At 38.8% G+C, this 18,358-nt stretch overlaps 1 protein-coding gene across 1 annotated transcript in view; it reads right to left on the bottom strand.

Moving 5' to 3' along the window:
• Positions 1 to 18,144, bottom strand: part of LOC128236935 (DNA polymerase theta-like) — a 28,384-nt gene extending 10,240 nt beyond the window's left edge. The window contains exons 1-18 of the mRNA XM_052952073.1: positions 17,701 to 18,144; positions 16,770 to 16,797; positions 15,421 to 16,384; positions 14,836 to 14,967; positions 14,350 to 14,504; positions 13,889 to 14,045; positions 12,798 to 12,915; positions 12,138 to 12,339; positions 11,648 to 11,816; positions 10,553 to 10,696; positions 10,078 to 10,290; positions 9,704 to 9,805; positions 8,785 to 9,000; positions 8,188 to 8,339; positions 7,594 to 7,912; positions 7,161 to 7,404; positions 3,613 to 3,848; positions 258 to 3,383 (exon numbers count right to left, since the gene is read on the bottom strand). Coding sequence (XP_052808033.1) covers positions 258 to 3,383; positions 3,613 to 3,848; positions 7,161 to 7,404; positions 7,594 to 7,912; positions 8,188 to 8,339; positions 8,785 to 9,000; positions 9,704 to 9,805; positions 10,078 to 10,290; positions 10,553 to 10,696; positions 11,648 to 11,816; positions 12,138 to 12,339; positions 12,798 to 12,915; positions 13,889 to 14,045; positions 14,350 to 14,504; positions 14,836 to 14,967; positions 15,421 to 16,384; positions 16,770 to 16,797; positions 17,701 to 17,828 — 6,805 coding nt within the window. The 5' untranslated portion in view covers positions 17,829 to 18,144. The remainder of the gene's footprint in view (positions 1 to 257; positions 3,384 to 3,612; positions 3,849 to 7,160; positions 7,405 to 7,593; positions 7,913 to 8,187; positions 8,340 to 8,784; positions 9,001 to 9,703; positions 9,806 to 10,077; positions 10,291 to 10,552; positions 10,697 to 11,647; positions 11,817 to 12,137; positions 12,340 to 12,797; positions 12,916 to 13,888; positions 14,046 to 14,349; positions 14,505 to 14,835; positions 14,968 to 15,420; positions 16,385 to 16,769; positions 16,798 to 17,700) is intronic.
• Between the last annotated feature and the right edge of the window lie 214 nt (positions 18,145 to 18,358).

Here is an 18,358-nt window from a genome sequence, read left to right as displayed (position 1 = left end):
AGAACAGTAAGCAGTGCAATGGCTTAAGCTGTGTCATTACAAAATCGTCTATACCGGTAAATATATATCTCCTATGCTGGGTAACAACTTACAGACATTGATTGATTTTGGAAAGAAAATGTTATCATGACTTTGTCAAAAATATATCATAATCACTTTGTTTTCTTATATCAACCAAAAATACCTGCAAGCATATGATAATAATGATTAATTTTGATCGACAGAAACAGACTGATAATTTAGTATACCGGTCTCACCTTTCCTGAAGTTTGCCCCTATGGCCGTCCCTGTATTTTCTGTGTGCAGTTTCTCACAGGCGAGGGACACAGCATACCTTGACTTGGTTCTCCACTCCATGATAAACATCTTAAACAGTCTCTTATCCCCACACACATCTATTATTGAGAATGACTGCTGGGTAAGAGGCACACCCGACATATCTGGGTCTATGAACGACGGAGACAACTTGTCATCATTTTCATCAACTTCATTTAACACCTCTATATGGTCGTCTTCTATATTGTTTACATCTTTATCATTGTAGATTCCCCCTTCTGTTTGTAACTCTGTTACAGGTGTTTTCCCAGGCCCAAAAATAAACTTTGCATCATTTGTTCTATTGAGGCCTTCACTTTGTGACCTTTTATTTCTCGTTTGTGTTTCTGTTAATTTTCTTACAACCTTATTATTACCATTACGATCAGACATAATCTTTGAAGAGCCTTTATTGGAAGATCTGCTTTGAGATACATTTTTTAGTAATTCTCTCTTCTTCAAGCTAAAATTACCAATTGTAGTGCCTGACAATTTGCTTGTAGTAGCAATAAGACTTCGTTTAAGCCTTGGGCTGAATGTTGCCCCTTGCAGTTTTCTGGGTGTGTTTGCGGGTGATCTCCCAACACCTGGTACACCTGTTGGTGCCTCATCTGGTGGAGTTGGGGGCACATAGTCACTCCCTGTGCTTGTGTTCATATCCCCTCCAGGGCTTTTACTACTGGAAGCTGAACATACAGTTTCACTATTTGAGACTTCAGAATCATTTTTCTTTCTTTTTGATTGTATGCTTTTGTTGTAAACTATTTTCTCTGACTCATTATTGGAAGGGGCTTTTACAGGTGTTGTGTAATTGTCATCCTTCATTTTCTGAATCTTGGAACTTTTCTTACCACTACAGGAGCTAAGACTTGCTCTCTTCCTTGGCCTCCTGCTTGGTGTAACAAATTCACTCCCATCTTTCGTATCCAGTTTACTTAACTTCATTTCTTTCTGTTCATTTTCTTTAGTAGAATGTAGCTTATTATTGGAAATGACACCAGTTGATTTAGGAATGTTTTGCTCACTGATTGAGCCAACACTTTCCATCATAGAAACAGTCATAGAATCACCAAATACATCCTCACTATTGGCTTGATTATTTATCTGTTCATTATTATGGTTCGCAGCTGTCATATTAAAAGTAGAAGAGAATGATTCTCCCATCGCTAAGACAACAGCCAGGTCCTCATGTATTTTTTCTTTACTTAAACTGTGCTTTATAGAAGTATCTTTCTGGCTAGAAAATTGGCCAAGAATTCCCATATTACTACCAGTATTTCTTTGTTCAATATTAGCACCATGTTGACCAGGTGGTTTTTTGATCATATCCCCTTTTGACTTTCCTAGCTCCGTACACATGTTGGCTCTTACAACAATGTTTCCCTTATCCCCACCTTCAAAACACTTTTCTTGACCACTCTGGTAAGGAATGTGCAAATCCTCAAACGAGCGGCTAAGTGCAGCACTGCTGAGTCTTGAGTCATCAGCAAGGGCCACCCTTTCATAGTTGCTGGCTGCAATCAGACCGACAGAGTTGTTGAACATGTCTTCAGTAGAACCATGTGATATGTTCATATCTAACCCATTATTGAATGAACTGCTACTATACAAAATGGAATTATTTTCTGACCCTTCAGAGGTCTGTACATTGTTTGACACAGGCACAGAGTTAATTTCCTTTCCTGGCATTTGACTTAGCTCATTAGCCATCATATCAAAACTATCGTCCGGCATCAAATCTGAAAACAGTGCCTCTGAATAAGGCCGCTCCGTCTTCTGTTTACAACCATTGTCTACAACATGTTTATCAGCTTTGCAGATATTTTCAACTCTGTTAACAACATCCATAACCTGGGTGTCCACAGCAAAGCTTTCAGTAAACTCAGTATCCATGTTAATATCATTTCTGTTGTTTTCCAAGCCAGATGGGTTTGACACAACAGTACCCTTCTCTAATTCCTGAATCTCCTGTGAACTGGAATTTCCGCACGATATTTTATCACAAGACCTCTCGCTGACAGGAAGCTTATCATTGATATCAATGTTCTGGAAAAATTCGTCGTTGCTTTCTAAATCATCTAGAGCAGTTGAGAAGCTAATATCTTCAACACAATCCTGTATGACATCTTTAAGGCTGTTAAACTTTTTAATGACTTTTTCTTTTAAATGTTCTACAGGAATTTTATCACATTCAGGATTATTGTTACTTTTTGCCTTAACAGATTTGTCATGTGACACCAATTCTATCACAGCTTTTGTAGTGATCACAGATCTGTCAACAGTATGTGGATTTAAACCATTCTTATGACTGCTATTACAACTGACAAGATTTTTTTCATTATTTTGAATGTGCTCACAAACAGGGACACATTCAGCACTTTTGTTATTAATATGTTGATTATTCCCTAACACTTCCTTTCCTAAATATGGTATCAGAGTACTAGCATGATTTTTGCCCATCAATCCACTGTCTCCGCGGCTATGCATGCTCTGTTGCCCCACCTGTTCACTAGTACAAGACCCCTGATCAGTCATGTTGATTCCCCCACCAGCCCGCACCAACATGGCAGCTGCTTCCCCCTGTTGCTCCTCTGATATTTTGTTTCCACCACCCTCCCTACCAACCTGCACCAGCCTATCAGCTGCTTCCCCCTGTTGCTCCTCTATTATCTTGTTTCCACCACCCTCCCCACCAGTCAGCCCCATCCTGGCAGCTGCTTCCCCCTGTTGCTCCTCTGATATATTGCTTCCACTACCCTCCCTACCAGCCCACCCCACCCTGGCCGCTGCTTCCCCCTGTTGCTCCTCTGATATCTTGTTTCCACTACCCTCCCCACCAGCCCGCTCCGGCCTGGCAGCTGCTTCCCCCTGTTGCTCCTCTGAAAGCTTGTTTCCATTACCCTCCCCACCAGTCGTCCCTATCCTGGCAGTTGATGCCAGCTGAAGTACAGGTGGGGCCAACACAGATATGTCTGCTTTACCCAGGCTGGTATCTCTATTAATTGGACTTTGCTTTTTTTCATATAATGCCTTCCCTTGTTGACCAAATCGCCTCTTTTTACTTCCAGCTTAAATATAAACAAGACACTGTCCAAGGTTCTGTACTAAAGTTTAACTGACAATACACCACTACTTATCAGGGACATGAAGGTTAATCTCCATTTTAATGGAATATGATAATATGGTATTGATATTCTATGGTGAAATAAATTGAGATGAGAAAATATTACGATGAATCCTGACCCTGATTATCCTTAAAATGGTAGTTCAGTGTACCACAAAAATCCTTGTACTTACATGCGAGAGGACTGAGAAGTACTGGAGTTTTGACTTTAGGGGTGGGGGGTTTTCCCTTGGGGCCCCACTGCACCCCAACCCCGCCCAGCTCATCCTGTATGATCTGTTTGGCCTCATCGATGATGATGGTGGCGGCTTCTAGCTCTGTAACCCCTCTGCGGCCCGTGAGGAAGATGCAGTGGGCCTTCCTCCTCTCCTCTGCCTCCCAGGCTGTCTCACTCTCCTGTTTCTTCATACTGCAGGGAAATGTAAAGTATTTTGTAACTGTTGACAGAAAGATAATGGGGCCATGTTATCAACAAGCTTATGACATAATATCATAATATCAACAATTTTAGAAAATAAGTGTTGCTGATTTTTTTACTTTTTTTTTAACTCAGACTTATTGATGCCAAACAAATTGCTTGATAGAGTTACCTCCTCCTGTGTACAAGTTGGGGGCATGATGGTGAACAAGCGGGTAAAGTTTCAAAGCCATATGTCAATGGAATTTGAAAATATTTGAGGTGCTACGCAAACTTTAACGTAAATTAAAAGTCGAAAAAGGGGCATTATTTTGTCAAAATGCTTGAGTTACCTCCTCCTGTGTACGGGTTGGGGGCATGATGGTGAACAAGTGTGCAAAGTTTCAAAGCCATATGTCAATGGACTTTGAAAATATTTGAGGTGGTACGCAAACTTTAACGTAAATTCTAAGTAGAACAAGAGCACCGCGAAACGGAGCATTATACGCCCGAAGAAGATTCGGCTTGAGGTCCTTTTAATGTAGTGATGATTTGTATAAAGTTATTTGAAAATCGCTTTATTAGTTACCAAGTTATGGCCTGGACACGGAATTGCTAACGGACGAGTAACAAAGATGTGGCCCGGACACAGAATTGCTAAAGCCCCCTATGGTGATTCTAGTCTTTGAGGTATGGACCTGGAAATTGCGCGCGACACATCCTTTTAATGTAGTGATGATTTGTATAAAGTTATTTGAAAATCGCTTTATTAGTTACCAAGTTATGGCCTGGACACGGAATTGCTAACGGACGAGTTACAAAGATGTGGCCCGGACACAGAATTGCTAACGCCCCCCCATGGTGATTCTAGTCTTTGAGTTATGGCCTGTACATGGAATTGCTAATGTCCCCCCCATGGTGATTCTAGACTTTGAGGTATGGACCTGGAAATTCCATGTGACACATCCTTTTAATGTAGTGATAATTTGTATAAAGTTATTTGAAAATCACTTTATTAGTAACAAAGATGTGGCCCGGAAACAGAATTGCTAAAGCCCCCCCATTGTGAATCTAGTCTTTGAGGTATGGACCTGGAAATTGCGCGTGACGCATCCTTTTAATGTAATGATGCTTTGTTTAAAGTTATTTGAAAATGACTTTATTAGTGACCAAGTTGTGGCCCGGACACGGATTTGCTAACGCACCCCCATGGTGATTCTAGTCTTTGAGGTATGGACCTGGAAATTGCGGGCAACACATCCTTTTAATGTAGTGATGCTTTGTATAAAGTTATTTGAAAATCGCTTTATTAGTTACCAAGTTATGGCCCGGACACGGAATTGCTAACGGACGAGTAACAAAGATGTAGCCCGGAAACAGAATTGCTAACGCACCCCCATGGTGATTCTAGTCTTTGAGGTATGGACCTGGAAATTGCGCGCGACACATCCTTTTAATGTAGTGATGATTTGTATAAAGTTATTTGAAAATCGCTTTATTATTTACCAAGTTATGGCCCGGACACGGAATTGCTAACAGACGAGTAACAAAGATGTGGCCCGGACACAGAATTGCTAACGCCCCCCATTGGTGATTCTAGTCTTTGAGTTATGGCCTGGACATGGAATTGCTAACGTCCCCCCCCCCCCCATGGTGATTCTAGACTTTGAGGTATGGACCTGGAAATTCCATGTGACACATCCTTTTAATGTAGTGATGATTTGTATAAAGTTATTTGAAAATCACTTTATTAGTAACAAAGATGTGGCCTGGACACAGAATTGCTAACGCCCCCCCCCCCCCATGGTGATTCTAGTGTTTGAGGTATGGACCTGGAAATTGCGCGCGACACATCCTTTTAATGTAATGATGCTTTGTATAAAGTTATTTGAAAATGACTTTATTAGTGACCAAGTTGTGGCCCGGACACGGATTTGCTAACGCACCCCCATGGTGATTCTAGTCTTTGAGGTATGGACCTGGAAATTGTGCGCGACACATCCTTTTAATGTAGTGATGATTTGTATAAAGTTATTTGAAAATCGCTTTATTAGTTACCAAGTTATGGTCCGGAAACAGAATTGCTAACGCCCCCCCATGGTGATTCTAGTCTTTGAGGTATGGACCTGGAAATTGCGCGCGACACATCCTTTTAATGTAATGATGCTTTGTATAAAGTTATTTGAAAATGACTTTATTAGTGACAAAGTTGTGGCCCGGACACGGAATTGCTAACGCACCCCCATGGTGATTCTAGTCTTTGAGGTATGGACCTGGAAATTGCGCGCGACACATCCTTTTAATGTAGTGATGATTTGTATAAAGTTATTTGAAAATCGCTTTATTAGTTACCAAGTTATGGCCCGGACACGGAATTGCTAATGGACGGACAGACGGACAGACAGACGGACAGACGATGGAGGCCATAACATAATACGACCCTTCGGGCGTATAAAGAGGCATTATTTTGTCAAAATGCTTGATAGAGTTACCTCCTCCTGTGTACAGGTTGAAGGCATGATGGTGAACAAGTGTGCAAAGTTTCAAAGCCATATGTCAATGGACTTTGAAAATATTTGAGGTAGTATGCAAACTTTAAAGTAAATTCTAAGTAGAAAAAGGGGCATAATTTTGTCAAAATGCTTGATAGAGTTACCTCCTCCTGTGTACAGGTTGGGGGCATGATGGTGAACAAGTGTGCAAAGTTTCAAAGCCATATGTCAACGGACTTTGAAAATATTTGAGGTAGTATGCAAACTTTAACGTAAATTCTAAGTAGAAAAAGGGGCATAATTTTGTCAAAATGCTTGATAGAGTTACCTCCTCCTGTGTACAGGTTGGGGGCATGATGGTGAACAAGTGTGCAAAGTTTCAAAGCCATATGTCAACGGACTTTGAAAATATTTGAGGTGGTACAAAAACTCTTACGAAAACTTTAACATAAGTGGTTACGCCGACGCCGACGCTCGAGTGACTAGAATAGCTCTTCTTATTCTTCGAAAAGTCCAGCTAAAAATGATTGCACAATAAGTGCATTGATGAGATGACCCCCAATCACTATAACGATAAAAGAAACTATTTTAATTGATTTATATGTATATCAGTATTGGATGTTGATTTAAACACAAGGTTTAGCTTATACTAATTTTACTTCTTGGAAACAGACGACATGATCATGGTCTTTTCCATTGGCAAAAAAGGGCAAGTTTATATTTTGAAAAGCCAAATGGCTTATGCCCACAACCGTTTAAGGATGAGACAGACATTAATACCACTAGACCACTTACATCCTACAATATTTAACTTGTGGAGTAAGATTCTAACCTTTGGAAGGGAGCAGTTTTTTTCAGGAGGGCCTCAATATCGGGAGCAGAGGCCCCAGCCAGGGCTGCCACTGTCTGAAAGCCTCCGTTATAGAGTACTCGGGCTCGCTGACCATTGAGGGCGGAGATTCGTACAAGGTCACAAAGTTCCCGCTGCACCCCAAATGTGAGTCGACTCTGGAACTGGGACAAGATCAGCTCCAGGTTGGACCAGCCCAGGCGTGCACAGAACACAGTCACCATGCCTAGAATATATACATCTGTATAGGTACAGATTCTACAATAGGAGTAGCTTAAACAATCTTATGGATACTCATGGTGTACAACAGATATTGAGTAACCCTATTAGATAAGGGAATGTATTAAAACCCTGTATATTTGCATAAAAATAATTGGTATAATTTTAACATACAATACATAAAAGTGTGTATTACCCGCAAATGTGGCACCAGACTGTTGTAGGGACTGCAACTGTCCCTTGTTACAGTTGTATTTCTTGCACACATCATTGATGGGCACTTCATGTACGAGATCATGTAGAGCAAGGCAGGTATAGAAGCGCCGGTGTACAGCAAGGGTCCGGAGCTGTGCAGGGGTGCTGGTGGGTATGCGGCCCCGGATAGCTTTAACAAGAAATGATTCCTTAACCCCAACCAGCTCCGCCACCCGTCGCATGCCCGGGCTCAGCCCCTCCCACATACTGAAGTACTGCAGCCAATCTATTCCATCTATCTGGGCATAAATGGGTGTTACCTGAATAGTCAAGAAAGCAGACTGCACATGCCAAAAAACAAAACTCCCGCATCTTGAAGTCAGCATAAGTTCATTTTCCGCAGTTTTTTCAGAGCAAGAGGCATAAATCAACAAAACATTTAGAAGAGCGATGCTGAAGTGACATCAGACTATGACAATATCTTGACTTGTTTTTTTTAATAAAAGACAGACATAAAATTTCATTATTCAAAAACACAATCTTAAAAACAACATACATGTAAATGAGTACAATTTGTAGTAATAAAGACTTTAACCTGGTATATAATGTGGAGTTCATTCTCAAGAACGAAGCACTGTCTGGCCTTTTGAAGTTCGGAGAAGACAGCGAGGCCTTCATCCGGGGAGATGGAGGAGGAGAGGACGGCCGCTCCCAGCTGGGTTGGCACATAACGCTCTCCACTTACACCTGACACAAACACCAGTGGTCAAAACTAGCTCAAGTCTGGGAGACCTGCACTGGTAAAATGCTTTTCAGGCTATCTCTTTTTTATAAAGCAGGGCTTGTTGAAATATTTCGATGCCAAGTAATAGTATAAAACTTGCTTATCCAAAAGTCCAACTGGTGTAGATTTCTAAGATTTGGTAAATGGTTGACAAGGGGATAGTTAGACACAATGAGATGTGCAGGCCCTACCTGCTAGGGCAGTTGCAGAAGGAGCTACCTCAGGAAAATGCCTGTAGAAGATTTTTTCGGCCTATCAAAGACAAAGAGTAGCAATAAAAATGCATGCCTAGACCTTTTCATACCTTTGTATAGAATTACATTAAAATGTTTTTTATTAATATTATATTTAGTTCTATCTGATATCTGTTATGTGGTCTTACCAGTTCATCTCTTTCTTAATACATACCATGTATATCAGTGACATTCTGCACAGTGATAAACTCATTCTGAAGAAGGAAGTCTATACACTCCTGTATGGCATTGCAAGGGTCTGTTTCCCCGTGCAGGGAGGCAGCCAAGAGTGTGCATGAAGCATACACCTCCACGTCTCGTGGGCACGACGCCACACCGGACACCACCACCTCCAGAATGGCACGCTTAAGACTCGAACTCAACGACTCTCCTTCAGAAAAACATTATTCAATTGTTTCTTTATAATGGCTTATTTAAACAAGACACATGTAGATGTACCAATATTGCATTCTTTTTTTAGCTATCTGAATAACACATCCTCAAAAAAGTGTTTGATAATATGCAAACATTTTAAACTCTGAGCATGAATTGGATATAATATGTATCTATATCCTTACACAGGCCTCAGGCGTTCTATTCAGTATATTGATCAACTTGTTTTATTGCCCATGAAAATGAGATCAAAAGATTTTAATACTTAGACTATCAATCTAAGACTTTGCTAAAATACAGCCCCAGAATTAAAGCAAAAAAAAAATATGTTTAACCTAAAAGAACACAATAGGTTCATGTATATCCACAAACAATTTTATAAAAAAAAGGCTTCAAGATAGAAGAAACATTCTTTTAAACAGGGATGCCAATGCAAACTTGTAAAAAAAGAGGATGCCAATGCGAACTTGCAAAAAAAGAGGAAACCAGTACGAAATAGGATTATCCCACCCACACTATAAACCAAAATTAAAATCATTTTTTGAATAAGTCATATAAAGGCAACAATTTTAATTTTTAAGTGTTGTTGCCAAATAAGAGAAAATCGGCTGAAAAGAGGAAAATTGGCATCCCTGTTTAAAACAGTCTACACTACAGTATAAATTTCATATTAAAAAGTGATATAATATTGTTCAATTCACCTTTATCCCTGATTAGAGTGCTGTGGACAGGTGGCAGGGCTCCTCCAACTAACTGCTCAGCTTTAGATCTCTCACTCGGCTTCACCAGCAAAATACTCTCACCTGACACACATACGTAAGTAATTTGGTGCAAACTATTGGATTTACCCAGAAAATGTTGTTGTCTTAAAAGTTATAGGTGTATTCAAATGATGTGAAGAGGTAGAAAGTATATATAGCAAAGCAGACTGAGATACAAAATTCTATCTGCATCCATTGGTATCAAACCTATAACCCAAATCACCACCAAAACACCACCAGTTAAAGCATGTAAAACTGGGTTGAGATTGAGATGTTTTGAGATTGTTTAACAATAAAGAAGAGAAATGAAATACCAGCAGTATCTACTCCCTTTCGGCCTGCTCGGCCAATCATCTGCTTGTATGTGAGGAAGTCTATGATGTGCCCATGGAATACAGGGGTACGAACAAGGACCCTCCGTGCTGGCAGATTCACCCCTGATGACAACGTTGATGTAGCAACCAGCACCTTGATGATCCCCTGCCGGAAAGCACCCTCCACAATGTCCCGCTCATCAAATGTCAGACCTGGGGTAAGATGAGATCTATTGGTTATTCAAGAGATTGCATGCACATCGTTCTTCACACAAAAGGTGGTATTTTAAAACATAATTTAGAATCATGACAGGATATCATCCATCAAACAAAATACATAATAAGAGAAAAATAAACAAACCTCTTACGGTTATCAATGATATAATATCATTTAAGCCAGGAAAGTAAAACAAAATTACTTGTAAAAATATGACTTAACATTTACAAAAGATTGCCTGATTATAACACTGCTGACCTGCATGGTGATAAGCGACACCATACTGAACAGATTTCCCAAGGACCTGGTCCAGTCCAACCGGGGTACGACGTAACTGCTCAAGGGTGTCACGTAGTGACTGTGGGTTCAATGGTAGCACCAGAACATCCGATTCCTGGCCAGCTGGAAAGTGGACACATAGAGAACAGTGCAAAATATCTCCCGTACATGAGGGTTTTCAGTTTATATGGAATTTTACCAGAAATTCTGTTGAAAATGTTTATAAATTGACCAGTGAAAATGAAGTTTAATGCTATCTTTATTAATGGTAGAAAATATGGTGTATTTTTTCAAAGTCTATATGTAGATTTTTGTTATCCATGAGAACACACCTATGTGTATTTGAAGCAGGTCAAAATTAGCACATCATGTACAAAAATAGATATGATTTCTACTTAATTATAGAAACATAATTTAGGAGTTTTGACCTGCCCCAAGTATGGATATATGTGTTGTCATAGATTCCAAAAATCTAGATATGTAGCATTTGATAAAATAAATAATATTTCTATCATTCATGTTGTTTACATTGAACTTCATCTTACCAATTTCAAACATTTTCAACTAAATTCGATCTTTTTACATAAATGTCAAAATTCTGCAAAACTTTACCCTACATTCTTGTACCAGTATCATGTTTGTTTTGGTTGTGTGTTTTAAATAATTATTAAGAATGATTGTTTGTTTTGAAATAAACAAACTTTCCTATTAATATATGATTAAAAAGGGTATGAAATGATAGTTCATTGTAGATTTTTTGGAAAGTATACAAAAATGTATGCTGAAATAAATTTATTTTGCAAATAATGTCATTGAAATTGTGTCCCAGCCTTGTGCTCGCTGTTGTTTGATTTAGAACTGAGGATTGGCTTAAATTTGAAAATAGTGAAATTTATCAAAAAATATTGTAAACAGTTGTCATAAAATGCACACGTCCTAAACACAGAACCTCAAGAGGTGAAAGCAGACTGTTTTATCTGCTCCTTTCTATCTGCTCAATATCGCATCAACATTGTTTGCTTTCATCTTCCTTCTTTTATCTGGTCAAACTTGTTGTCAACTGGTGCTACTTACGGGCTCGTTCATGTACTGCCCGAGTTGGGTCCCTGAGCAGCATGTATATCTCCCTGGCAACAGTCTCGGCCAGTTTCTCACACCAGACCTTTGTGGGGCAGAATATCAGGATAGAGTGGCCCTCCCTCACAGTCTCAATACACAGGGGAACTATATGATCATCGTCTCCCTGCAGAAAAAAAATATGGACACAATAAGTCTGATGACAGAGATGTTTTTTGTCAGTTCTGTAAATAAAATACATTAATACATTAGACTAATTTTAAACAAGGGTATTGCAAGCAGACACCAAAACTCGTCACATGGTTAAAGGGTATTACTACAGAAATATTTCAGACAAAGTAATGTGACTTGCTAGAGAGATTTCCATCTGTAAATATTTGCTGAAGGTATTATTTTTTCGAGGAAAGGCCTAACATTGTAGTTTGCTCAATGGCAAATAATGATACCTTAGAAAAACAGCTTATAAAAATACAAAGATAAGTGTTACCTTCACAGCATATTTGACATCGACCTGCCTGAGCAGTTTCATGCTGGAATCATAGAGGTTGGTTCCTATTTTCACACACTCTGTGAGGGGTACCGGCCGGAAATCAGTACGATAGAGGTCAGCCCGGAGCCACCCTGCGAGCAGGTCCAAGTTAGGCAGGGTGGCACTCATACCCACCAGTTGTACATTGAGATCCTCAGCCCTACAGATGAAAATTGTAATTGTCTTGAAGCTTTATATACTTAACAGTCAAATAATATTTTTACTCTCACGCATGCACGCACGCGCACACATAACACAGAGTGTTATCTTCTTTTGATGACAGTTGCCAATAAAAAAGCATAAACATGTATATGTTTACATTATACAGCCAACCAAAGAATACAATGTCTGACCTGATTTTGTAACAAATTATGATCACATTTGAAACCAGAATAATTTGGATTTTTTGTATGCATTTCCTACAGCTTTTTGTTTCTCTTGAAGATTAGTGTCAGCTATAAGGTGATATGAGTCTGTTTCCTGAGCACTGGCGTCCTTTATTAGAGTTTAGCTACCCATGCCCAAATTCTCTTGGTTGAGAGGCAGACACCTATACCTCTAAACAACCTTTCCCTGAGTTTGAAGCCTTTCCAGGGAAAACATAGCTGGACTACATACCCCTGTTCTGTGTTGGATGCTCTGCTGCACATGTAGGTGACCTTGGTGAGGAGAAGCTCCAGCAGATAGCCACGGTGGGCATCACCGATCAGATGCAACTCATCAACAACCAGGATACCTGACAATGGCAAGAAGTAGTTATAACATTTACACCCCGGTGGGCGTCACCAATCACATGCAACTCATCAACAACCAAGATACCTGACAATGTTAAGAAGCAGTTATAACATTTACACCCCAGTGGGCGTCAACAATCACATGCAACTCATCAACAACCAGGATACCTGACAACGGCAAGAAGTAGTTATAACATTTACACCCCGGTGGGCATCACCAATCACATGCAACTCATCAACAACCAGGATACCTGGCAATGGCAAGAAGTAAATATAACATTTACACCCCGGTGGGCGTCAACAATCAGATGCAACTCATCAACAACCAAGATACCTGACAATGTTAAGAAGCAGTTATAACATTTACACCCCAGTGGGCGTCAACAATCACATGCAACTCATCAACAACCAGGATACCTGACAACGGCAAGAAGCAGTTATAATATTAACACCCCAGTGGGCGTCAACAATCAGATGCAACTCATCAACAACCAGGATACCTGACAATGGCAAGAAGTAGTTATAACATTTACACCCCAGTGGGCATCAACAATCACATCCAACTCATCAACAACCAGGATACCTGACAACGGCAAGAAGCAGTTATAACATTTACATGCAGTGTTCTTTCAAAACCTCAGTGAAAATCTCTATTATTTCTTCATTCACATGACTGTGATAGCAGGGATTGGGGGATCCCCCTGTGACATGCTTCAGTTATCCCTTTGCTTTCTTCAGTAGCTAGTATGAACTTGATTTAACATCTGCAGATTTAAATTAACATAATGACCATAGCTAAAATTATAGATGTAATTCTGTTATTTCATTAACATTAACCGCGTGTGTCTTGGGAAAATTGTCGGACCCTTGGGAAAATACACATTCTGCCAAAGTACCTGATTTAATGACAATGCACATGTTTGACTTATTTAGCCAAGAAAAATATATGAATATGAAAGACATGTTGAGGCCTACCAAGCTGATGGAGCTTGTTTTCCTCCAGGAGTCTGTTTATCAGGCTGTTCCCCTTTTCAATGGTGCAGACGGCGACATCCACATTGCTGAAGCCCCCAGCTGGGGAGTGGTGACCCATAAACCCACCTACCCGGATACCTGCATCCTGGTACAACTCCTGAAACAGAAGTGGTTAAATGAATACAAAATTTTCAGTCATTTATAAACAAAGGACACAGTTGTTTAAAATAGTTCACCAATGACAAATGCAGAACTTTACATAAATATTTGTTAAATATTGGTATGTTTATTTGGGTAAAAGCATATTTGCAAATCTATAGGGAAATCTCATGATATGAAAGGAGAACTTATCAGAGCTTAATCCAGAGTCTGTCAAAGACAAATGACCTTATACAGTCACACTAAATGAATACAAGAAAGATAGGAACCAATTCAATTGAATAGTTAAATACACACCACACCTGTAAATAGAACATTTTCTCCCTGGTAACCGACACAAATGGGAGAATGAAGATGGCCTTCTTGCGTGTTTCCAGCACACGTTTGAGCATGAGCAGCTCGGCTACCATGGTTTTACCGGCACTGGTCGGGGCCGAGTATACCAGGTTACCTCCACCTGTAACACACCATAAACAGATTCAACACTCGCTTTAGCAGGATAGGTAAAGCCCAGGCACAATTTAATCTCCTCTCTCTTTCATACTTATTCCTTTTTACATGACTGTGAAATATTTCAGAGGCAGAAAATAAAACTTGGCAAAGAATCAAAACTAAAGTTTACCTAAAATGAAATAAATGGTTAAGTTAAAAAATAAAATAAAATTCATAATTCTCATTTAGTATATCAACTGATAGTGAAACAGTGTAAACAAATATATTGTCAAAACATTAAATATGTCTATTAAACTTTTTTGATAAATGCTTTTATTATGTACTGGTGTACATACTGAGTACATTGCCTGTAAGGAGACACTCGGCTTGCCAGGGGAACATGTGGGAGACTCCTCGCCCCTCATACTGCTGCACCACAGCTGCTGGCAGACCCCACGACCCGAGGGAGAGCTCGTCACATCCCAGACCTTGTCAGAGTAAATACAGCTATGACTTTAAATTTTAAGCATGACAAAACTGAAAAAAAATTGCTAAAATCATATTGTCATCCCCAACCAATTGACATGTTCAGGAAACAAAATATTTTTTTAATACAATTTCACATGCAATAATTTTGTATGTCCAGGTCGGTCCAAGGCTGTTGACATATTTATTTGGTTTAATTGATATGAATAGTCATTCAACTCATGCTGCAGACACGATGTCATATTAACTTTAGTGTAGGTAGCATTAAGGAAACTATCAGATTAACATAAATGGATTTTAATTGTGTAAGGATAAGTATTACGAAGGAAAGTACTATTTTGCATGAGGTATGTCCATATCTATTCTGGTACCATCAAAACATTCTGCAAAGTTGGCAACAAACAGACTAGTCACAGTGACTACCCTTAACAGCAAGATGACATGTGTATTCTTACTTGGTTGAATTTTAACAGGTGCTCCAGAGTCGAGATTTTCTTTCCCATCAGCCTTTGTTTGGTTTGATCCATCTTCTTCTATGTCAACATGTAAGTTTGTGTCTATATTGGCACATACAGGTTTAACTGTTATATCTTTTCTACCTGCATTTCCATTGCTTGGCTCTCCTGAATTTAGTTTTAAATCTACCTCAGATTCATTAACACTGTCATTATCAACACACAGAGATTTAAAAAAGTCACTTTTATTCTGATGGCTTGCATTGCTCTCGGTTAGAGAGGTGGGTGGGGTTAGTCCTGCTAACACTTGCTTCTTGCGAATCTTTCCAGCTGAATTTTTGTGTCTACTTATTCTTGGAGTTGACAGTGGTGTTGAAGTGCTTGAAATATTTCTTGTTTTTATACACCCAGTGTGTGATGTTGACACATTTGATGAGCTTGAGGGTCTGCGCTTTCTAGTTTGAGACTTATTTATCTTAAATATCTGAGGTGTTGAAATGTCAATTGGGCTTGCAAATGATAGATCATGAAAAGAGGTAAAATTCTTATCATCCAAAGCATCCTTCTGGCCCTTGTTTTGCAGTGGTGTCTTTACTGATTCTAAAAGATTTGTATTTTGTTTTATTGAACCATTCACATTACAAATAATTTCTTTTCTACTAGTGCCTGGGCTTTCTCTGGAATATGAATTTTTACTACTAACTGGTCTTTTTCCATGAGCATTTTGAGGTTTACAGCTGTTAGTTGCATATTTTGTTGCATTTTCAACAAGCTTTGCTGTACTATTTTCAGTACATTGCTTATGACTATTACTTGCAGAGGACTGATCAGAAGTACTGTATGCCTTTTCTAGTTTGTCGAGAGCTGAAGCAAGACCAGGGTCATTTTCAAGGTCACTGACAAATGAAGAGCTGAATGACAAGTCAACATCACATCCAACCTTTGAACTTCCACCAACGTTTCTCTTTAACAGAAAATAAAGCATAAATTATATGCAGAAAACAAATTTTCTCAATTTGTCAAGTTCAATAGTGAGTAATTTAGTGGAACAGCTTGGCTACCCTGGTTGTTATAAGCTTTGAGACAAGAAGATTCTGAGTGCCACGGAAAACACTTACTCTTATCTGTTTGTTTTTCAGTTAAAAAAAGACACAAACATGTTACTTTACAATTAACAAAGCCAGAATTTAAGGCTGCATTATACATGTGTATATCGACTCTGGCAACATGTGTGCCAAGTGTCATTTATTGTTGTTTTACGTTTTAAGTTTTTGCATGCTGACAAATGATAATGACAACTACCAGTACATCAAGGCTACGAAAATGCTTTGTGTCATGTGAGCACTTACAGCTATACTGTTTTCTCCTTGATGGGAACTGAAAAAGCGTAAAGTTTACTGTTAATACAAACACTTTATATAACAACTAAAGCACCGTGAGGCCACAGCTGTGCCATGCTCTTCTGTTATTTTTCAGTTGAAAAGTTGCAAATTTGATTTATTCAAATTACAGACATTATAATAACTCAAACATATTAACTCCTATATAAATAAAATGAGCCGCATCGCGCGATTTTGGGCCTTCGGACATAATTATTACAAATGAAATAATCATTGATAAAAAAATGCCAAAAATAATGATTTTTCCTATGTAAATCAATTTCTTCCCGACTTCTTTCTCTCTAAGGTTTGTCATTGGTGCATCATTTTCTCGACAATTTATGACCATTGGTTAACTCATGTTTCCATGGCAACCATGGATTTTGTCCCGACATATTTTGACTGGGTTGATAGTCTGTGTTTAAAACGGCCAAATGTATTAAAACTACAAAAATTATTCATTATTTTTATCGTAATTTATGTTCTTTAAAGATTCTGTGATAAGAAAATAATTTAAATCATCAGCTAGTTTTAATGTTGATACGATAATTTTGTACGTAATTTGAATAATGCACTTTCGTTACGACGTCATTTGAATGACGTCAAATTTAGCATTCAAAATGTTCAATACATGGTCTCACTTGTAAACACGTAACTTACGCAATTTAAGTGATATCATCATGAAATTCTCAGAAGATCTTCCTGAAATATCATGCCATTCAAATACCTTAAAACATTGTAATAGTGAAAATATGTCCGAATGCCCTAAATCGCGCTTCGCGGCTCAAATACATAATGGAACAATCAGTAAAAAAATCAACATTGTAATTATGCCATTTTCTGCAGAATATGAATACTGGAAAGCTTTTTTTAATTGAGAACACTTAAATCATTGAAATACCTGGCATTAATCTGACAAGATCGCTTGACTGGTTGTTTCTCAATTGGCTTTATTGTCTCACTTAATTTTGAACACTGGATAGGCAACCGTCCAAGGCGTTTTCTGCCGACATTCCGAGATGCATTCATCTTACTCCAAATCTACATCATTAGGGCACTTATTTTTCATATGGCTGTGTATTTATATTTAAGCCGTAACTTTAAGATAAAGACCTGGATTTATGTTGATATAATAACTTAATTAACAGGTCCAGGAAAGTGCCAAATAAACACTTTCTCTGACTTTGACTGTTTGCGTTGTCAAATTTGGTTAGGCATTCGACGGTTTAATAACTTTGATGATAATAAATTAGATATTTGAGAGTTGACTGAAGGTTCATGATATAAGAATTTTGTCTTTATCAGCAATGGTTGGAGTTGAGAAGCCAAAAAATAATTGTATAAATATTTCCATGTTTTATTATTTTCAAGCGCACCGCTTAGCTGTCAAATTCTTAAAATCTACACCGGAGTGTACAATTGTATTTCAAAACGGCAAAGTGCGTTATGAAATCGGTAGACTAGTACCCTACGTTACATTTTGGAGAAAAGAGAATAAGGGTACCAGTCTAGAAAACGGCCTAAAGGGCTGTTCAATGTCCCTATAAAGAAACATCCCC

This window comes from Mya arenaria, chromosome 6 (genome assembly GCF_026914265.1).
Source record: "Mya arenaria isolate MELC-2E11 chromosome 6, ASM2691426v1".
In the NCBI taxonomy this organism is placed as follows: Eukaryota; Metazoa; Mollusca; class Bivalvia; order Myida; family Myidae; genus Mya; species Mya arenaria.
This window is presented reverse-complemented; position numbering and strand designations above follow the sequence as displayed.